Source organism: Leuciscus leuciscus (genome assembly GCF_965113295.1).
Source record: "Leuciscus leuciscus genome assembly, chromosome: 4".
Classification (NCBI taxonomy): domain Eukaryota; kingdom Metazoa; phylum Chordata; class Actinopteri; order Cypriniformes; family Leuciscidae; genus Leuciscus; species Leuciscus leuciscus.
The window spans coordinates 31,587,104-31,610,333 of record NC_138728.1 but is presented as its reverse complement, the minus strand read 5'-3'; the positions used below and the strand labels follow the sequence as shown (position 1 = coordinate 31,610,333).

At 40.1% G+C, this 23,230-nt stretch overlaps 1 protein-coding gene and 2 long non-coding RNA genes across 5 annotated transcripts; 1 reads left to right on the top strand and 2 right to left on the bottom strand.

The window, feature by feature from the left end:
- Positions 1-150: 150 nt before the first annotated feature.
- On the bottom strand, positions 151-4,402 carry LOC309496207. Its single transcript, XR_014205060.1, has 4 exons — positions 3,292-4,402; positions 1,769-1,929; positions 1,367-1,585; positions 151-1,277 (listed from the first exon to the last, which is right to left on the bottom strand). It is a non-coding gene; the product is annotated as an uncharacterized lncRNA (long non-coding RNA).
- A 105-nt stretch (positions 4,403-4,507) lies between these two features.
- On the bottom strand, positions 4,508-23,039 carry LOC309496588 (uncharacterized protein). Of its 2 annotated transcripts, XM_082166615.1 has the most exons (3): positions 22,978-23,039; positions 22,164-22,313; positions 4,508-6,363 (listed from the first exon to the last, which is right to left on the bottom strand). In XM_082166615.1, exons 2-3 carry the CDS (start codon positions 22,246-22,248, stop codon positions 5,534-5,536), a joined length of 915 nt encoding a protein of 304 aa, XP_082022741.1. In that variant the 5' UTR covers positions 22,249-22,313; positions 22,978-23,039; the 3' UTR covers positions 4,508-5,533. The 2 variants fall into 2 exon arrangements, with proteins under 2 accessions (XP_082022741.1, XP_082022740.1); XM_082166614.1 differs by lacking the exon at positions 22,978-23,039 and having other exon boundaries at positions 22,164-22,961.
- LOC309496589 lies at positions 19,144-19,893 on the top strand. Of its 2 annotated transcripts, none has more exons than XR_014205174.1 (3): positions 19,144-19,379; positions 19,487-19,554; positions 19,703-19,893. It is a non-coding gene; the product is annotated as an uncharacterized lncRNA (long non-coding RNA). The 2 variants fall into 2 exon arrangements; XR_014205175.1 differs by having other exon boundaries at positions 19,487-19,757; positions 19,803-19,893.
- Positions 23,040-23,230: the final 191 nt, after the last annotated feature.

The window sequence follows — 23,230 nt, the reverse complement described above, 5'->3', positions numbered from 1 at the left end:
TCTCAAGTAAAAGAACAGTCATTAAATGTTCTAAAATAAATAATAATTATTAAGGACAATTTATATGACCATTATGTAGGCAGGTAAACCTTTTGAAATAAACAATCATTTTGGAATAATTACATGGTCTTTATTAAATGCAAATAAATATTCCTTAAAGGGATACTTCACCGATTAGCGTTAAACTTTGTATCAGTAGAAACCCGGTAGTATTTTCAAATGACCATGCTTCCCTCCCTCATTTCCCCCTGAGACTAGAGATTTCTGTATTGTGTGTCTGAAAAAAAACAAAAAACTCAGATGACGCAAAAATCTTCCTTTTGCGTCATTGGAGGCTGTTTTGTCCAGAGGCGAGAGACAACAGCCAGTAGTAGGAGCTCGTTCCTCATGTTTTCAACCCGCCCATAGGGGGTGGGATCTCACGATAAAATGGCGTCTTTTCAGTTTCGAGTCAACTAGTAGCCTAGTTGTATCATTTCTTCCGATACTGCCCTCTGTAACCGGTTGGCGTGGCTCGGGAGTGGCCTCGTAGGGCAGTGAAGCAAGTGCATTCTGGGAGTTGTTGTCTTTCATCCACATGAGCCAAAAATACATTTTCTGGCTTTTCTCAGTCTAGAAGGCACCCAGTTCTAAAATAATTTCACATTTCTACTACATAAATGACCCTATTTAAATTTCCAGCTGTGAAATATCTCTTTAATAGAAAGAAACAAAGGACATTTACAAATAAATAGTTATTTACAGCGAAGGCTTTTCTTCATTTCTCCTCTCCTGCAGCCACTCTTCCACAGTCTTTCCCTCTGCTGTGGCACAGAAGAAGAAGCTGCCACCCTGGTGTGCCCAAACTCTTTTTTTTTCTGGGCTGCCCACATCGACTGCATGTGTAATCGTACATGTTGCTGTGGAGGGTGCAGCCCTTGCTTCTGAGCTAAAAACTCTTCTGCCTTCCTCCACAAAGTTGTTTTGCTCAAGGATGTTCCTGTCGGTGGAGGAGAGAAGGCAGCTGGCGGTGGAGCAGAGAGGGATGCCGATGGTGGAGCAGAGATAGCGGGTGCTGATGCGGGGGAGGATGTCACTGCCCACGTCGTATGGCCTGACCTGACAGGTCAGGGTTTACGCCAAAGGGGAAAGGTGAAAGTGCTGATCCAGGAGCAGTGGGCACTGACGTCTTCTGTTTGGCTACAAGAAGCAGAGTGTGAGACACCATGCTGATCTGAGGTAAGAGCACACTCAGTGCCAGCACATCTGCTTCCAGCTTCTTCCTGTAGTTGTTGTACCTGTTTAAAATGGCACAATTAATAGGATGAACAGAATATGAGAATTGTAAAATTCCTTTTATAGCTGGCTTTAAAAAGAAACTACTTACCAGACAGAAAGCGTCCGCTGGTTGACCTCAAACAGCTGAATCCTTGCCCGTCTCCTCAGTGCTGGACAGTTTCCCACCAGCCTCTGTATGGCCTGGTAGTCTTGTAGAATGGCAGCCCAGCGGTTCAATGAAACGCCCCACTTCACCTTCCCCGCTGGATGAATTAATGGATGAGCCTCCCCCTAAAGGCCCTATCAGCTGAATGGGACTGTGATGGAACTAGAAGAAAGAATGTTAGGATATTTAAAGATTTTTATTTAATTTTTTTATTTACAACACAACATAATCCAAATATACGTAAGGGTAAAAAGGCACATTATTAAGTACACTGATCTAAACCCAAGAGACTTGAACAGCCACACACCTTTGTGCCATTCCTGAAACAGTTCTTGTTCAACATACCTGTCGTTTCAAAGGTGTTTGCTTTTTCTTTTGCCACGAAAACTACCATGTTCATGTAGAATATCAGTCCAGTGTAGCTTGCTGATGTTGGTACAGCGCTCTCAGAGAAAAACAGTTTGTAGAGACTCGAGTCAGCAGGACTCATCAGTGGCATCTGGTCCCTGTAAAAAAATTAAATAAAAAAATAACTGTGAACTAGTGATATATTATCGTTTGCGATATACCGGTAAAAATTCTCCTTACGATAAGAATTAGTCTGCCCGCGATAATAACGATAAAGCCTAGTTGATGACGTATTTCTGTTTGGGACCCATTTGCAGCTCGTGTGCAATGCAAAAACAAATATGTCGGAAGGCGGACGTGAAGCTGAGGCGGAGTTTGAGAGTTTTTCGCTCTCCGTGAAGTGCACTATTTCAGTTAATCTCAGTGGATGCACAGTGTATTTGATTTCGACGCACAGTAAACACTAGTGTGAGGCGCCGTTGCTTTGCTGAGAGCGCTCAGTGTTTCTCACATACACAAAAAGAGCATGAGAGTTTTCATTTATACATGGTTACCAAGTTTTAGTTCTATTTACTTAAGTTCTATCATTAAATAATGCTTGATTATTTGCACTCTCTTGTAATTTTGTAACCTGTCTGAAGACATGGTAGGAAATGTTACTTTTGCTGTATGCACTTTTTTTTGCCACTGTTTGCACCATGAGAGTATGAATAAATACAGAATCTGTTTTTACATTTCAAACTTGAAATTGATTTGAATTACTATTGTGTGTAATTAAGAGAGCAACTAGGGCTGCACTGTTTAAGGAAAAAAAATCGAATTGTGATTTTTCTGGTTAAACTTTTTTGGGGGGGGGAAATGCAGGCACCTATATTAGAAAGGAACACTTCAGTACACTAAAGAAAAATATATGGATTATCATATGTATTGTCACCATCATGTTTAGTCGTATTGAGTTCAAAGACTTTTAGTTTGTTTTCATTCAGCACGTCTGTTTCTTTGTCTTTGTTTTCCCACCACTGATCAGTCACCATGGACACCTACACAATCACCACAACTGTTCGTCATTGTCTCATCATCACTGTGCATTTAAGTTTCTCTTGAGTTCTCATTCATTGTCCGATATTATTCATGTTACATGTTTACACACTGTCTCGCATGTTGGCTGTATATTTTGATCTAGTGACAGTAAATAAACCCTGTTATGTACATCATCTTCGTCTTTCGTGGATTTGAGCGTTACATGTATACTAACGATGTTTTACATTTTTACCCAAAATAGGGTGGTGTGAGCATTATTAAAGAACCAAAGAACTCATCTTTACGAACCAATATCGATTCTTAAATCCCAAGAATCGATTAGTCATCCTGTTTTCAGTTGATGAATGAATGGAACATTGTAGTGCGCATTCCATCCAATAAATCGCAATAATCTTTGTGCTTTGTTACTATTGATATGAAACAAAGTCTCAGATTTTAAATTACGTCCATTTTCTTACGAAATTCTAAAACATAATTACCGTTTCGGTGCTGTGGTGTGAGATCGCTCTGGCGCAGCTCAGCTCAAGAGAAGCAGCAGCGCGGAGCGCACATGATCTTCTCTTCCGCCTTAATAAAATAAACATCTGAAAGTGTGTTAAAAGATAGAGTACAACTTATCGAAATCTGTATCATGTCTCATGGAATCGCTCAATCAGTGTTTCAACCGTGGAAAGACGTCAGTAAAACAGCTTGTAAACATTGTCATGTAACGTCACATTTACCTAAGAAAAACCATATCTAGTGACAATAAACTCGTTAGTCAGCTAGAAAAAATTAACTCTAGAGAGGAGCATTTTGCTAAATATATGCACCATATTACATATTCATTATAATTTGTTATGTTCTTCAATATTTAATGCATGTTTGAATAAATCTGGCAAGTTTTTATGACAGCCACCATTTAAATGTTTATATTTCATATAACTTTATTATTATAAAAATAAATAAAAGTGTAATTTAAGTGTTTGTATACAAATCATTTAATTTTTACCTTCAATATTATAGTAGGCTAATGAAGCCTAGTAGGCTACAACTGACTCCCATAGTTTACAGCATTAGTTAAGAGATTTAGATACAATTGTTTTCCTTGAGAAAATTTGCCATGTATTGTACCTGATATCCCAAATAATCAATATTGAATTGAATCGAATCAGAATTGAAATCGAATCGAATTGCAAGCTTGTGAATCGAAATCGAATCGAATTGTGAAATTTGTCTCAATACCCAGCCCTATTATAGAGCATAAAAACATCCTTGTGTTATACATTTATATTTATTTAGCATTGAAAGTTTGCTTACCTAACTTTATTTCATATGTCAACATGTTTCCATTGATATTTACACATTTTAGTCTGGCAGTAGTTTAACTAGTAATCTGTGTTCTAGTTTATTTAACAAGAACACGTTACCAAATGTAAGTGAGAATAAGTTACCTCCACTGGATCAATAGCATTCTTCTTCTTCTGATGTAAATTCAAGGCTTATTCCTCACAGCACATCTTCTTTCAAACTTGATGAAAAACAGAGGAATGATGAAGCTTGATGCTTTGTTTATCGAGGTGATGGGGGGCATCACATGGCTAATGTGGACGATTAAGGCCAATTTATACTTCTGCGTCGAGTGTACGCCGTAGTGTACGTCGTAGGCTACGCACGTAGGCGACGCCGTCGTAAGCATTTATACTTCTGCGAATGTCTGTGTTGCTCTGCAGTTACACCGCCGAAACGCTAGTTGGCGCGGGTGGGTTTTAATGTTCCACTGTGTTTACATTCCTCGCGGCTGTTTTGAGTTTAGGTTTCTACGAGCAATGGCGACTGAAGGAGTCATACAGATGGCTGTATTTCCGCACTTCTTCAAGCAATCTCTCGGCCACTTGGTCTATTTCCATGGCTCTTCACTGATCTTCGGAATTTAAAAATGGCGGGCGGGCGGTGCAGAAGATCATTCCGGAAATGCGTAGGAGGAAATGCGATGCTATCCAGCCGACCAATCACAGATCTTGCGGTCCGCGACGCGTAGTTACATTTTTGAGGAGGTGCGTGTTAGGGTACGGCGAAGGGTACGACGTATGGTACACGTCAATGCGTATGCTACGCCGTACCTTCTACGCGCACCCGACGCAGAAGTATAAATTGGCCTTTACTGTATGAATAGATTGCGCTGCACGTGGGTGTGTCCACATTAAAACATTGCACCTCTTGTTGGTTTCATATTGATTACATAAACAGAGAATATTTGTTGTCTATATGACTTATTTTAAATGTAGACACTTCAAGCTTTCTAAAGACATATCTCTCATGTCTCATTAGCAAATATTCGCTGAGTTTCAGTTCATTTTTGTGACGCGTTTCAGAAAGAAGTTCATAGAGACTGAGAAGGCATAATGTGCACACTGTTTTTTTTTATTTTACAAAAGCACAAAGTTTTGTTATTGTGAGTGTACGCAAATAAAAATAGACCCTTTACAGATTTGAATGATTTATAACTTGTTTCTGTATGACAAAGTTCTTTCACCATTATCAGGAAAAAATTTATCGCTGAACCCTAAGGGTTAAAACACTTTCCACACAAAGAACACGCATAGGGTCTCACATCTGCATGACCTTTCAGGTGTATCTGTCAGTCTGATGTCAAATATTTTTTATTACACTGATCAAAATTAAATGATCTCCCTCCAGTGAATGTGTAATGTGAAACTGCTCTATTTTGTAAACCTCTTGCTAAACTGAGGGACAAATCAATTTCTTTCCAGAATGAGTTTGCAAATGTTGTTTTAGGTCTCTTTGATGTGTGAAAAACTTCTCACACTGAAGACATGCGAAAGGCTTCCCTCCAGTGTGAGTTTTCATGTGGACATTAAGGGTTGGTCTGTGTGTAAAACTCTTTCCACATTGAGGGCACGTGTAAGGCTTTTCTCCAGTGTGAGTTCTCATGTGGCTTTTAAGGCTTCCTTTTCGATAGAAACTTTTTCCACACTCTTGACAGGTGTAGTGGCTCTCTCCAGTGTGAATTCTCATGTGGACTGTAAGGTTTCCTTTTCGGCTGAAACGTATTCCACACAGTTTGCAGGTGTAAGGCTTCTCTCCAGTGTGAGTTCGTAAGTGTGCATTAAGGGTTGGCTTATGTGAAAAACTCTTTCCACATTGATGGCAGGTGTAAGGCTTCTCTCCAGTGTGAATTCTCATGTGGCTCCTAAGACTTCCTTTTCGAATGAAACTGTTTCCACACTCTTGGCAGGCAAAAGGCTTCTCTCCAGTGTGAATTCTCATGTGGACTTTAAGGCTTCCTTTTTCAGTGAAACTTATTCCACACTGTTGGCAGGTGTTAGGCTTCTCTCCAGTTTGAGTTCTCATGTGAACTTCAAGATTTCCTTGTTGATCAAAACTCTTTCCATACTGAAAGCAGGTGAAATTACTTCTAATTGGCATCTTTTCTGTCTGTGAGCAACTAATAGATTTTTTTTCAGTTTTACAATCTTGATGTTCATCATAATGATCTTTCATTTCCATCCCATTCAGTTCTTGACTCTCCTCTTTTAGCCCCATCCAGTCTAAAGTGAACAGAGACAAATACAAGTTAGCCTCAGTTTAATGTCACAAAGCAACAGACATCAAAACATTTAGGGAGTTTTTTCACTGGGCTGCGGTCCAAGTCCGAGCGCGATTGTTCCTGCCGCCCCCTGCAGTGTTGGTCTGGTTTCACACTCAACTTGATTCTATCGAACCCTGGTGCATTTGCGTTCATTTTACATCCTCACAAACATGCACACCGCATGATAGAAAACAGAACGTGGGTCAAAACATAGTTTTTTTTATAAACTTGGAGCTATTATGTGCAGCTGAGTAAACAATAATTGGGTTTCTTGTACGCGTGTCGCATAAGGTGGCTTTCTGCTGCTTGCAAACAGACTCTTTTGAGGAAACAGTAGATTGCCATTAATTTGTTGCCCTGATTGCACTTGCTATGAGCAAATACACTTACCTAAAGGATTATTAGGAACACCTGTTCAATTTCTCATTAATGCAATTATCTAATCAACCAATCACATGGCAGTTGCTTCAATGCATTTAGGGGTGCGGTCCTGGTCAAGACAATCTCCTGAACTCCAAACTGAATGTCAGAATGGGAAAGAAAAGTGATTTAAGCAATTTTGAGCGTGGCATGGTTGTTGGTGCCAGACGGGCCGGTCTGAGTATTTCACAATCTGCTCAGTTACTGGGATTTTCACGCACAACCATTTCTAGGGTTTACAAAGAATGGTGTGAAAAGGGAAAAACATCCAGTATGCAGCAGTCCTGTGGGCGAAAATGCCTTGTTGACGCTAGAGGTCAGAGGAGAATGGGCCGACTGATTCAAGCTGATAGAAGAGCAACTTTGACTGAAATAACCACTCGTTACAACCGAGGTATGCAGCAAAGCATTTGTGAAGCCACAACACGCACAACCTTGAGGCGGATGGGCTACAACAGCAGAAGACCCCACCGGGTACCACTCATCTCCACTACAAATAGGAAAAAGAGGCTACAATTTGCACAAGCTCACCAAAATTGGACAGTTGAAGACTGGAAAAATGTTGCCTGGTCTGATGAGTCTCGATTTCTGTTGAGACATTCAGATGGTAGAGTCAGAATTTGGCGTAAACAGAATGAGAACATGGATCCATCATGCCTTGTTACCACTGTGCAGGCTGTTGGTGGTGGTGTAATGGTGTGGGGGATGTTTTCTTGGCACACTTTAGGCCCCTTAGTGCCAATTGGGCATCGTTTAAATGCCACGGCCTACCTGAGCATTGTTTCTGACCATGTCCATCCCTTTATGACCACCATGTACCCATCCTCTGATGGCTACTTCCAGCAGGATAATGCACCATGTCACAAAGCTCGAATCATTTCAAATTGGTTTCTTGAACATGACAATGAGTTCACTGTACTAAAATGGCCCCCACAGTCACCAGATCTCAACCCAATAGAGCATCTTTGGGATGTGGTGGAACGGGAGCTTCGTGCTCTGGATGTGCATCCCACAAATCTCAATCAACTGCAAGATGCTATCCTATCAATATGGGCCAACATTTCTAAAGAATGCTTTCAGCACCTTTTTGAATCAATGCCACGTAGAATTAAGGCAGTTCTGAAGGCGAAAGGGGGTCAAACACAGTATTAGTATGGTGTTCCTAATAATCCTTTAGGTGAGTGTATACTGCAGCTTATGTGATATGTTATAAACTCTATGTCTCTAAGTCACAACAGATGTTTTCTGTTCAGTAGTAGACATTTAGGTTTAACATTACTCAAAATTATTGTTTTGTTCAGGCTACTTCTGTATTATTTGTCCTTATTAAATGTGTGACATGTTGTAATATCATACATATCATAATATGTTATAAACTATGTCTCTAATTTAAAATGAATTGAACAGATATCTACACTAATATTATTTAATTCCCAACCATGTCTCATCATCAGGCTTTCTATGATCAATATCTGCATCATTTCAGTCGTCCATGATGGACTTAACCTAGGATGAACAGCTGCCACTCCTAGCCGCACAGCTAGAGCTGGGGTAGCCAACCCTGCCCCTGAAGAGCTACGTTACTGCAGACTTCAGTTCCAACCCTGCCTGTGATTTTCAACTCATCCTCAACACCTGGAATCAGGTGTGTTTAATTAGGCTTGGAGCTAAAATCTGTTGGATGAAGCTCTCCAGGAGCAGGGTTGGTAACTGAGCTAGAAAAACTTTACCTGCAACAGCCTACATGTCGGTCTTACGATGGACTTGGAAAGTGAACCACAACAAACTACCAGCTATACTGCAAGGCACACACTGACCACTGCCAGGATTATAATACAGGATTTTGGGACATGGGTGAAGCACAAAGCTTTATTTACAAAATAAATAATAGGTTAACCCTCTGGGGTCCTTCGGGTCAAAAATGACCCGAAGCGTTTAAATAAAAAAATATTAAAAATCGTAGCTTTATCAGAATGGTCCGAAACTTGGTGACTTTGTTGGTACTTGGTATATGAACACCCAAAAAAATTGGGGACAGGATTTGAATAGTCTAAGTGGCTGTAAAAAAAATAGTCACACTCAGGACATTCGGGTCAAAAATGACCCCCATAGGAAATGAATGGGAAATTGGCAAAAATGTGACAATACAGAGTTTTTTTGTGCGTACAATCTACAAATGAGCCACGATCCTGAAAAAAAGCACACAACAGTGAAGGGGTGAATCTGTAAAACATCAAGAGTGCAAAACAGACACACACACACACACACACACACACAAACAAACACACTTTTATACATACACACTAATAAATTCAGATTACAAAAATCTGTTTTGAATTTTTAAAAATCACAGCTTCATCAGAATGTTATGAAACTTGGTAACTTTTATGGTATTAGGTATGTGAACACACACAAAAATTTAGGTCACGATCCAAGCATGCTAAGTGGTCATCACACTTCTGCCCTTTGGTCAAAAATGACCCCCATAGGAAATGAATGGGAAATTGGCAAAAATATGAAAATATTCATATAGAGTTTTTTTGTGCATACAATTTTGTGCAAAACAGACAAACTCACACACACACACACACAATTTTGGAAAATGTGTGAAATAAAAGCAATTATTCATCAATGTAAGAAATAAACTGCACAGCAATGAAAGCATGAGACTAAGCCATCAAGGTTGCAAAATAGACACACTAGCATACACATAGGGAAATATGAAACTGGTGAAACTGTAACAGAGAAAATGAAAATATGTGAAATAAAATAGTTGAATCAAATAAAGGAGAGACACTGGAGTAATGTCTAAGGATGAAATTCTTCCTTAGCTACCTCCAGGCCTATTGCAGCACCTGTTTATGAAAACAATAGCCAACCACAGCATTTGTTGACACACACACACAGAGAGACAGAGAGAGAGTAAGATCAAAGGAGGGAATTCTTCCCTAGTAACCTCCAGGCCTATTGCAGCACCTGTTTATGAAAACAAAAGCCAACCACAGCATTTATTTTTGAAAACAAAAACTTGGGGTATAAATATTGCCACTTTGAGCCCAGCCCACAGTTTACTCTCACACGTTACAATGGCTAAGAGATATAGTGCTGAGGAGACACTGCATTACTTACTGCAAAGCAGTGATGAAGAGGGAACAGTTTCAGTCTCTGAAGAGGATGATTTGACAGAGGCTGACCCAAATTACATGGAGGAGGATGAAGAGGCAGAGGAGGAGGAAGAGGAAGATTTAGAGGAGAGAGAAGGCCCTCAAACTCTCCCATCAAAGAACAGGGAAATACTGTGGAGTTCCATTCCTCTACCACAGACCACGGGCAGAGCACGGGCAGAGGAGATCAGAAAAATTGCACCAGGACCAACCAGGTATGCCACTCAAAGGGCTGAAGACATAAGATCTACATTTGAACTTTTTTTCACAAGATCTATGCAACAGCAGCTACTTGATATGACCAATTTAGAGGGGCAGCGAGTGTATGGTGAAGGGTGGGCAAATATTGAAGCTACAGAAATCCAAGCTTTTTTCGGGCTGCTAATTTTGGCTGGGGTTTTGAAATCCCACAATGAATCGTCTACAAGTTTATGGGACAGTGAAATGGGAAGGGCAATCTTCCGTGCAACAATGCCACACAAAAATTTCAAGCTGCTGACAAGAATTCTAAGATTTGACGACAAGAGTTCAAGAGCTGTGAGGAGAGAGCACGACAAACTTGCACCCATTAGACAGGTGTGGGAAGACTGGGTGCAAAGATTACCAATGATGTACCAACCTGATGAAAATATCACAGTGGACGAGAGCTTGGTGGGGTTTAGGGGCAGATGCCCATTCAAGCAGTACATGCCAAAAAAACCTGCCAAATATGGCATAAAAATATGGGCAGCGTGTGACTCGAAATCCAGCTACTGCTTGAAGATGCAAATTTACACGGGAAAACCTCCAGGGATGCCACGTGAGATCAACCTGGGGAGGAGAGTGGTCTTGGACATGGTCGATGGATATCAGGGACATATTGTCACTTGTGACAATTTTTTTTCCTCATACACTCTGGGCACAGAGCTTCTAAAAAAGAAAAATAGAATGATTTGCACAATCCGGAAGAACAAGACAGAGCTGCCAAGTGCTCTGGTCAACACAAGAGGCCGGGCGGTACACTCATCACTATTCGCCTTTACAGAAACACATGCCATTGTGTCTTACATCGCCAAGAGAAGTAAAAACGTCCTTCTGATGAGCACTGTCCACAGTGATGCGGCACTCAGTGAAAGAGGTGACCAGAAACCACAAATGATCTTGTCCTACAACCGCACCAAAGGGGGAGTGGACAATCTTGACAAGGTATTTTCTACTTTGTAATTTTTTATTGATATAACTATATATTATAAAAAATGATAATGATGATAATAATAATATTATATATATGTATATGACATCCAAGACATCCATATGACATCCATAGCTTAGAATTAAAAATAAAAAAATAATGCAAATATTTATGTATATATATATATATATATATATATATATATATATATATTGAAATATCCAGTGATAGTTCAATTCTTTTTACATGCCATTTAGCTTAGAATAAAAAAAAGATTTCTTTATGAAATTATGTGTGTGTACATTCACACACACATAATTTCATAAAATTATAAAAAAATTATTCTAAGCTAAATGGCATGTAAAAAGAATTGAACTATCACTGGATGTCAGCAGTAATACTAAATGTGTATGCTTTTTTGTGATATTTCAGATTGTTGCCACCTACACCTGCCGGAGGAAGACAGCTCGCTGGCCCATGACAGTGTTTTACAACATGTTAGACGTTTCGGCCTACAATGCATTCGTCATATGGAGGGAAGTAAATCCCAGTTGGAGGCAGGCCGACAGCTTCAGGAGGAGGCACTTTCTGGAAGACCTGGGAAGAGCGCTAGTGTACCCCTTTATTCAATCGAGGAGGCACATTCCCCGCACCATAGCCTCTCTTCAACTAATGAAGAAAGTGCAGGAATGCGATGAGGATGCAGTTTCCTCCACGGCTGGTCCCTCCCGAGCTGGTCCCTCCCCAGGTGATCCTTCCCGAGCTCGTCCCTCCCCAGCTGGTCCCTCCCCAGCTGATCCCTCCCCAGCTGATCCTTCCCGAGCTCGTCCCTCCCCAGCTGATCCCTCCCCAGCTGGTCCCTCCCCAGCTGGTCCCTCCCGAGCTGGTCCCTCCCGAGCTGGTCCCTCCCGAGCTGGTCCCTCCCGAGCTGGTCCCTCCTCAGCTGATCCCTCCCCACCTGGTCCCTCCCGAGCTCGTCCCTACCCAACCAAAAGGTGGAGATGCAAAAGGTGCTTGCCACAGGAGTGTAAAACGGGCACCATTTGCTCACGGTGTCACATTCCTATCTGCAAGAGACACTCTGTCAGTTTATGTGAAAACTGTAATCTGTAATTAGTATGTAAATAATATGTAAATATAGTTAGGATACTTTTTTATTTCTCTAATTTACGGTTTGATAATTTTTATACTTTTGCTGTTATTTTAGTTTTTTGTTTATAATTTCCGTTGCCAATTTTGAGTTACTGTTCATAGAATAGCCTGTGTAAATAGTATGCAAATAATATAAATTTATAGTTATGATATTTAAAACAATCTATTTTTCATTGTTTGATAATAATTATTATACTTTTACTGTTAGTTTTTCGATCATTATTTGATGTTGCCAATTTTGAGTTACTGTTCATTTAATTTGTTCATTGAATTTTGAGTTACTGTTCATTGAATACTGTTCATTGAATTTTGAGTTACTGTTCATTGAATACAAAATGTTTATTGTCAAAGATTAATAAAAATATGTTATGATTGAAAGAATTGCATTTTTATTAAGTTAGAATTAAAACATCGGGTAACAAAATCCTTTCAATTAGTTATCTTTCTAATGCAATGTTCAGATTTGACTGAATTATAAAGTAAAACTGGCGCTTCAAATTACCCTTTAAACCAACCAAACAAACAAAAAAAATGACAAAAATAGTCTTTGAGAATCTGTTATTATATTTTAAAATCAACAACCTGAAAAAAAATGGGCAAATATGTGCAAAAATCACTAGAATTCGCAAGCCTTTCTACAGAAAGCTGTAAATCCATCTAGTGGTAAAAATGTGCTATTGCGTGATAAAAATGCTCAGTGTATCCACCAGATGGCACCCATCTCATTTAAAAAATTGTTTTCATGAGGCCTAGGCTTGACTCTAAAATGAAATTCAGCTTTAATAATTTTTTTTTAAAAAATATATATATATATAAATTTTCCATTATATTCAATGGGAAAAAATGGGTCATAATTATTGCATAAATATTAATTATAAATCATAAAATTCTCTCAAAACACCAAAAAAGAAAAGAAAAAATATTATAAAAAAAAAAAAAAAAAAAAAAAAATTAAGATTTTTTTTATATATATTAATTTTGCCCTCCGGGTCATTTTTGACCCGAAGGTCCTGAGTGTGAGTGTTCAATGAAGGACCCCAGAGGGTTAACAACCAAATGTTACATCAGGAAAATAATATTCCATGGGTTTGGTTTATCTTTCCTCACAATCAGTTTGAACTGTTTGTGCTTGTAAGTAAGTAAGTAAACTTTATTTATATAGCACCTATCACAGATAAAATCACAAAGTGCTTTACATATAGCAAGTTAACAAATTTAACAATTTTGAAACATCATACAAAACATAAAACATAATAGCTCAGTCAACTGAAAGCTTGACTGAATAGAAGTGTCTTCAGCTGTTTTTTAAAAGAATCAACTGAATCGGCCACACGCAGCGACAGTGGCAGGGCATTCCACAGTTTTGGAAACTTTGTTAAAACAAGTAAAAAGAGAATTACAATAATCTAACCTTGAAGAAATAAAAGCATGAATGATCATCTCCATGGTAGCTTTGGGCAGTATTGTTCTCAGTTTAGAGATATTTCTCAAATGATAAAAACAGTTTCTGACCAACTGTCTAGAATGACCATCCAAAGACAACGATTGGGTCGAACAAAACGCCAAGGTTTCTTAGGCTCAACTGGACGGATGAGTCCAAGGAACAGAGGTGTTGTTTAATTTGGGGTATTTTTTGTTCTGGAGCAATGATCAAAGTTTCAGTCTTTTTTATATTCAGTTGTAAATAATTGTTGTATAACCAAGTCTTAATGCATGATAGGCATTCCAATAAATCAGTTAATTTACCTAACTCTGACTCTTTGAATGAGCAGTACAACTGAATGTCATCAGCATAAAAGTGATAAGACCACATTATTAAAATTACGAATAATTTCACCAAGAGGGCTAATATACAATAAAACAAAATAGGACCTAAAACCGAACCCTGAGGAACTCCATATGACAGAGGGGTCATTTCTGACAAAATGTTATTAATAGACACACAAAATGATCTATCACTCAAATAAGAGGTGAACCATTTTAGAACAGGACCCAGAGAACCCCATTTCATTACGTAGCCGATTCATCAGTACTGTATGGTCCAATGTATCAAATGCAGACGATAGGTCAAGTAAAATCAATACAGTGTACTGTCCAGAGTCAGCAGCCATCAAAATGTCATTTGATACTTTAAGAAGCGCAGTCTCAGTTGAATGGCATTTGCGAAAACCTGACTGAAATTTATCAAACAAATTTTTTCCATCAAGAAATGAAGTCAGCTGCCCCGCAACCACTCTCTCTAGGATTTTAGATAAAAAAAGGAGTTTAGATATAGGCCTGTAGTTAGTTGGTTCAAAAGAATCCAAATTAGGTTTCTTCAGTAAGGGGCTGACAACTGCTTGTTTAAAATGGCTAGGCACAGAACCGGTTAAAAGGGAAAGGTTAATCAGTCTAACAACATACGGTCCGACTAAATCAAACACATTTAGTAACAATGAAGTCGGCAATACATCAAGCGGGCTTGAGGATGGTTTCACTTTACTTAATAAACCCTTAATATCCTCGTAAGTGACAGGTGAAAAAGTATCCCAAGAGTATGAGGAAGCTAAACCATAGGATATAGTCTCAAGAGATGGGTTTATAGTAGCTCTAATATCTTGCACCTTGTTTACAAAAGCGTGTAAAAACCTGTTACAATCCGACTTTGAGTGCACAGGCACTTGGGGAGCAAAGGGAGAGACAATCTTAGATATAGTATCAAACAGGATTTTAGGATTTTTCTTGTTCAGAGTTACAAGATTAGCAAAATAGTCCGACCTTGCCTGTTTTATCATAACATTAAGCAATGTGATAAGCTCCTTCAAATGCAGTCTATGTACTTCCAGACTTGTGGATTTCCACAAACGTTCAACTTTACGGCACTTTCTCCTGAAAGACATTATTTCTTCATTCACCCAAGGGCAAGGATTCTTAGGGAATGTGCTTTTACTTTTCAGGGGAGCAACATTATTTAAAACAGACAGACAATGATTGTTAAAAGACTGAAGAAAAGATTCAGCATCACTACAATCAATAAAAGAACTAGGGTCAAATGACTCAGAAAATTTCTCAGCTGTAGTTTGACTAATAATGCATCTTTGCAATGTTGGATGACAAGGAAGACAGTCAACATTAGAAGACAGGTTGAAAAATATGCAACTGTGGTCTGTCACATTTATGTCCATAACACTTAATTGGTCAATGTTCAGGCCTAAAGAAAAAACAAGGTCCAGAGTATGGCCTTTTATATGTGTAGGACCAGAAACACACTGTTTAAAATGAAATGATTCAGTTAGTGTTAAGAACTCAGATGCCACAGTACATGAAGAGTCATCAATATGGAAGTTAAAATCCCAGAGTATCAGAACATTTTCAAGTTTGATAATTGAAGATAAAAACTCTGCAAACTCCTCTAAAAACAAGCGAGCAGGACCAGGAGGTCGGTAAATTAAGACACAGTAAAATGAGTCAGTATTTCCAACCTTAGTCATCTGTAGTTCAAAGGAGTCGAAAGAGTCCGAATTCATCAACCTGCAGCAGAAACGGTCCCGGTACACGAGCGCAAGTCCGCCTCCTCGCCGCAACACCCGCGGTGTCCCAAACACAGAACAGTCCGGAGGACACAGTTCATTGAGATGAGTGTACTCCATTTCTCGCTGCCAGGTCTCAGTTAGGAACAAAAAGTCAATATTTTTTGTGAATAAATCGTTGAGGATGAACGCCTTGTTTGCAATGGAGCGCGTGTTAAACAGAGCAAATCGGCTGGGCACGTTCAGATAGGTCGTGATTGTCACTTGCTAACTGGCATGTCACAGGATACAGAATCCGCTCTCGCAGAAAGGGATTACGGAGCCGCTGAGTCAGAAAAGTCCGGTCAGATTGACTCCTCCAAAGGGACGGAGGCGCACAGGACGAGTTCCAGCCCAACTTATGGACAGGAACCGACCGCAAGCACCGCTCGACCCAGAAAGATCCGGGACCACTCGGACATGGTGGCTGTCCACGTTGTTTCCTCAGCCTAGCCTGGACACCAGCCCTGGATCCCCGCTTCCTTCTCCGGCCGCGAGGCTTAGTTACTAGCAGGTACACCGGCGATGACGTGGAATATTCAAAATTTGGAGGGAAAAACTCTGTGGACCTGGCCCAGGTAACAGAAAAGTCAATCATAGTCTCCTTGATGCGGAATAACGTGTGACGATCATATTTTAAAACAGCTGAGACACAGCTACTAGTTATCAGGGCTGATAAGACAAACAACAACAGTAGAGAAACCACAGATACACGTGAGAGCAGAGAGAGAGCAGAGGCAAAGCCGATCACAGGCACCATCTTGTTAGACAAGGTAAGACTGAGCGGCAACCTCCCTGTCTCTCTCTCGAAACCAATATGGAAGTGATTTAAACTGCAATTCATCGACTGGCCGGTGGAGGCTGGATGCAAAAGGGAGCCACATCTGTATCTCCCCCATGTTAAAATGTCCAACTTTACAGCAGAAAAAAATATGTTTACAGCCTGGTGCAAAAAGTTTTGGTCTATACAGCTACTTTTGCCCTTCCTGACAACTGTGAGGAGGGTAATTTTTTTTATAACTCATCCGTGTAAATTATATTGAGCCTTAAAGTTCTGCATAATTAAGGGCGTGGACACTTGCATGCAGGACATTTCCATACACATTGATGAAATTAAAACATAGCCTACACCAAAACATAACCTCTTAGATTTGCCATGATTGTCATATGTGTGGGTATGTTTACTGCCTCTGCCACAGCTGTGCAGTTGAACCTAAAGCCCAAGATGGTCAGTGTGGGGACTCAAACGACTTTCAGGATGCAAACTTCCACCCCCCTCACTAGTCCTGAACAAACTGATGAAGAAGAAGATCCCTCTGTCATCATCAGTGATTCATCATGGGTGCCAGAAGACCAGATGTCTGACGAGGATGAGGAGGAATTGTGTGAGGAGGAGCCATCTCAAACTTGTCACCCCCACCAAAAGTGAGATAATTTAAAACCAACATAGACCAACTTTGAATTTTCTATTTTGTGTATCTGGTAGTTTGAATGACAAACTATGAATCCTGATGTACTGTTTTTTTTTTTTTTTACATATCTAGGTCTGTGCATCATGTGGTTACCAGCGTTTCTGGCAAAACCAGCCGATCCTACACAGGAATATGCCAGCCTGCAACCTCCTTTTCAAGTGGGGCCATTCATTTTACTGGATGTTTGGCCTCCCAGACATTGCGAATGATGACCCTGTTTGGCCTTCAGTGCATCAGCGTGAGCACCTACTTTCGTCATCAGTGCCATTACACGATCCCTGTCATCATTCAGGCCTGGCAGAACGATCAGGCCAAGAATCTGAGTGACCTCAGGACAATGGATGGAGGCCTAGTTGTTGCTGGTGACTGCAGGTAAAGCAGAATTGTTTATTCTATGGCATTACTTAATTTTAGATACAACCTGGATTCTATATTGCAGGTGGCATGGTGGATTGTCTTTACAGACACTGGTTAGTAAAAACTTGAAACATAATTCAAATTTGTAATTATCCCCAGGTCAGATTCTCCAGGGCACTCTGCAAAGTACGGCTCATACTCGTTGATAGAGGAGAGAGTGAACAAGGTGGTGGATGTGCAACTTGTTAAGGTAAGCCTGATGTTATACGACAAAGAAATTAAGTCTGTGGACTGCAACTTAAATAGCACTTTTCCACTAGTACAACCATGCATAGGGCTTTATCATGTCTTTCCTAACTTTGAATCCTGTACAGTGTATTATAATGCTTGGACCAGCAACCCTCTGGTTCCTTCACGCCTCCCTCACCACCACAAACATTCTACACTTACACTGTTATGTCATGTTGCAGAGCTCAGAGTTCCCCAACAGCTCTTGGTGTGAGCTTGAGGGGCTCAAGCGCAGCATCAGCTTGCTGAGGAGGCAGGACCTGCATTTGTCAACCCTTATCACAGACAGACATCGCCAGGTAAATACAATATAGATGTAGAATGTAGATTTTGAATTGCACTGAGGTTGGATGTTTTTACTTTTGCTGATGCACTGATGGCCAGACAGTGCAAGCATCCACAAAGTTTGCTTTCTACTCTTTAGGTTGCCAAATGGGTGAGAGAAGAGCTGTGCCCTGAGGGAACACGGCATTATTTTGATGTGTGGCACGTTGGGAAAAGTATGTATCCATTGTTGGAACCTTGAAGCAGTTTTTGTTATTGCATTTCAATTAATACCATTTGTCTAAACCAGGTCTGGGGAAGGCCTTGGATACAGCCTCAAAAGACAGGCCGTGTGACCAGCTGCAGTTGTGGAGGCCAGCTATAGTAAACCATCTTTACTGGACTGCAGCCTCAACCCCAGATAGCAACCCAGCTGTGATGGAGGCCAAATGGAGAAGCTTGGTCAATCATATCCAGGACATCCACGACCATGACACCCCTGCCTTTTCCAGTTGCGCTCATCCCCCTCTGGAGGGGGATCAACGTGATAAAGAGTGGCTGGAACCAGGTACAGTACACAGTATGTAGTATTATGCATGCTCTATAATTCCTATGCAGGATAATCTCATGTGTTTTTCCATTGAAAACAAATATCTGTCTGTCTATCTATCTCTCTATCTGTCTATTTGTCTGTCTGTCTGTCTGTCTGTGTCTGTCTGCCTACATATCTTGGTCTTTGCAGGCTCAATGGGAGCAATACAACTGGAAAGCATTGTCACAAAGACGTCCTTACTGAAGGATGTGAGACAGCTGTCTCCACAGCACCAGACTTTCTCCCTTGAAGCCTTCCACTCCCTCATCCTACACTTCGCGCCCAAGCACACTGGATTTTCATACCTGGGCAATGGAATACATAATGCAGTATTTTATCATACATACACAAGATTTTTGTTTCAAAGGTGTTTTCAAATTTGTTATTCTGTAGGCTTCTCTTAGCGGCACTAGGCTACATTATAACTTCAATGCAAACAGAGAGACAGCACGAAGAAGCGATGGAACGGAAAAGTTTTGCGCACGATACCCACGGTTTAGAAAAGGTGCCTATGTAGTGCGTCCCATCAAAGAGAAGGCCTCATACGGTAAGCTGTGTCATGCAGTTGTATCATATTTTGACATCGCGAATGAGACATCTGATCAGTGACAGCAATCTTTATACAGTATTTTATCATTATTATTATGTCTGCAGGTTATGCAACATCATTAATCGAGGCCCTTCGGGAGAGCTACACACAATCACCAAAGGCTCTTCAAGAGGTTAGCGCCAATCTGTCAGCCTGTGCACCCGCCCCCATCGCCAAATCATTCAAACAAATTCCTAAGGAGGAGGCCATCAGCCTCTATCTAGCCCAGCAGTCACGCTACTACAAATCTAATTAACATTTTTATTAATTTTTTTTCCCAGACAGGTCCAATCATTTAGTTGTAAGTATTTATTTTTGTTGTTAGTTGTTTTAGTTGTAGTAGTTTTATTTCTTCCTGTCTGTCATGTCCTATAGTTGTAGTAGTTTTATTCCTTCCTGTCTGTTCATTTGGTGGTGGTTTTCTGCATGCCGCATGTTTTGTTTTGTCTTTGTGTGCTATTTATTGCTTTGGTTTTTTACTTAGTTGTTTGCACAAGATCATTCCTTTTTTGTCTTTGTAAGAACCATTAATTGTAGCTGGTGGTGGGACCTTGCCGCTGTTGTACCTACTCTGTGTGCTCCATGTGATTTTACAAGGGGTTCTGCATGCTGCATGTTTTGGGCTCTGTCTGTGTGCTGTAGTTTTCTTTTTCTTTTGTTTGCATGACATTTATTTAATCTAATTTAGATTAACAACATAATTTACCAATCATTGTACCTGGTGAGCGCTTTTGTCTTGGGTCACTATGTGTCTGCTCTATGTGCTTTTGATATCACTGCATGTATGTATGCATGTATTTGTGTGTGTGTGAGAGAGAGAGAGAGCAAACCATCAGCTGACCCGCAGGTAAGACCACACTATTGCAAGGTAATTTTATGTTGATTTTTTTGTGCCTAACCCTTGAGTCTTTTCAGATTTGTTTATTTGATCAGGACTTCCAACCGGTCTCTCTCTTCTGTAATGTACTCCCATTACTTGGAATAAACTAATAAACTGTTTTTATTGGAATTCACGTGTCCTGTCTATTGTTACATTTTAAGGGCGGTTAAGCGATCACAACAGAACAAGCATGACTTAAATCTTGAACTGAAAAATACGTAATTTTATTAATGTTGTACATGCCAATATGGTTTTTATTCATTTTCATCCAAACGAGGCCATTGAAAGCCATGATAGGTCTCGTCACCACTATGAAATTGTTGCCTGACAGCTGAAACCAGACAGGAGGATAGAGGTTTCCTTATATGCCTGCCAAGAACTCCATATGCCCAGCGTATAGCCTGCCTTTATGCAGTGTACTGGTATTGCCTAGGGATGAGTATGTTGGAAACATGTTTATTGTCTATACAACACATCTCTAGTCACCTATAACTGTTTAAGTTGGTTCATAAGACTTCGTGTAAAAAGTAAACAAACAATTAAGATACTCGTGCGTGCTGGCTTGAAGGGGACCATGATCCTGCCTGAAATGGGTGCATGCTATCTTCGGCACAAACGGATTCAGGCAGCATGCCTCAAATCCTGGATGCTGAATGAGGCACGTCACATCTGGTCGCGGGGTGAGCTCCTCGACCAGCGACCAAAACGCACTCACTTCCCTACAGCACAAGCTTTCCAACGCAGTTTCCATGGGACGGCACCGCCCACACAAGCACCTGCCAAACACAGCGACAGACACGCGGCGGCTACGTTTGCAACAACATTTTCACCGGAGGAAGAGAAACGCTTAGAAACGCCCATATAGCTAGCATGATGCCTTCTATTTCTAGATGACAAAGACAAAGTTTACCAGTACTACGACACTATGACATAGGTTACCGGTACTTATCTGAACTAACGTCATGATCACTGCCACAAGATATAAAGAAAACGTTGATTTTTCACTTGGTGCTATTCAATGACAGTAAAAAAAAAAAAGTGTCGTTATTGTGCACTGCTGCTCGTAGACTAGCTCCACTGCTCATTGCTGCGTTGCTAAATGATAGCAACTCACCAGGACACTTCACCAACTCTCCACTCATTCTCCTCAGACCATGCATTTAATTGGCTTTGACGGCCATCAGTTCTTGGCAATTCCTCATTTGCCCTCTCACGTCTGGCAGGTTCGAAATTATATGGCTGCGGGCCATCATACATGTTGGCTCTTGCCACCTCTTCCTCATCCCAGTCAGTCGCCATAGTTCTAATACTAGGCTGAGGCTACCTTTCCTCCACTTCTCCCCAACTTTAAAACCATTTTTGAGACATTTTAAAAATGATATACATATCTTGAGTGATTTATGTACCCATTAATTGACAGTGGTGGTTAACCTGCAACATGGGCTTGTGAAGAAAATCCCACATGTGTTGCTGCTACATGGAGTTGACATTCACTCATCCTAGATCAACTTGCGATGCTTTGCGACATTTGGGTTTAATGTTACTCAAAATGATTGTTTTGTTTAGGCTACTTCTGTATGAGACTTGAGACTTCTGTCTCAAAATGATTGTTTTGTTTAGGCTACTTCTGTATTCTTTTTCCGAATTAAATGTGTGACGTTGTAATATTAAACGGCCAATGTGGAAGTAGGATCTTCTCATGTGACAGGCATACAGGGCACACATGTACTCAACATATCTGTCCACTCGAGGCAACCCGCTCCATGTCAAATAAAACCACTTTAATTAGGACACTCATCTGATTAATTTCTGTAGAGCTGGACATTTTAATATGGATTAAATGCTTTGAGAATGAAACACACCTGTTTTTTCCTCAGTATCTTCTTGTTTCACTCTAAATGTTTCTTCAATCTTCATGTCTTCACTCTCCTCTTTAATAAATGCCATCTTTATAATAGTGTGTCACGAGGATCTCCGTCGCTTCACCAGGAGTTTTTCTGTGTTTGGATGCTCTGTCATGAGATGAGAATAATTAACATAAAGAAAAGTAAATACACACTAAATCTCAGGGTGTGTCTCAATCTGCTCTAGTTCAGTAGTTCATGCACTGGTAAGAGTCAGTCAGAGTTAATGGCCTAAATCACCTGATAAGCCAAAAAACTATCAAAAACAAATGAATACGAAAATATCCAAATTATATACTTTTATATTTAGGTTTTTATGATTTATAGTTGGTATCCAATCATTTGTATATACATTTAATATTACACTTTCAAGAAAACATTTGCAGTTTGTTAAAGTTGTAATCACAGGTTTGTGTTCTCGTTGCATTTACAGTGTTTTGACCAGCATGTGACGTCAGCGAGCGGCGATTCGAATCAATGAATCATTTTGCGAGTGGTTCAATTGACTCGGGGTTTCAAATATTTGTTTCTCCATCACTACTTGCCAGAGACCGAATTACGTGTTTATGATAAACTGATTCATGATATAGGGCGCGAAATGAGACGCACCTTTTCTGTTACTCATCTGTGGATGTGCTTTATTAAGAAAATAACCTTTATTAATGTTAGATTAAGTATTACAATGGTATATGTAATAGCAGTTAATTAATTTAACATCGCTTGTTAAAGATCTAAAATAGACAGAACATTTGCATCGTTTAAAAACACAAACCTGTCTTCAGCCGAATCACAACATATGTGGGAGCGCAGCGCAGCGCAGCTTTTTGACGTCACATAGCCACACCAAAATAAAAGTTCTGTTCACACGTGCTGTCATACAAGTGCATCGAAATGTACAAAAACACATAAGCAATACAACATATTTAAGAGGTATTCATATTTGAGTCTTTGTGAAATACATATTTAAAAACATGTTAAATCGTGCTGAAAATAATGTGAACAAGCACATCTAATATGCAAGATTC

Coding starts and splice junctions, on each gene's coding strand:
- LOC309496588 (XM_082166615.1), bottom strand. CDS start 22,248: ATGGCATTTATTAAAGAGGAGAGTGAAGACATGAAGATTGAAGAAACA. Junction 6,364..22,163: donor AGATACTGAGGAAAAAACAG/GTGTGTTTCATT, acceptor TGTTCACTTTAG/ACTGGATGGGGCTAAAAGAG.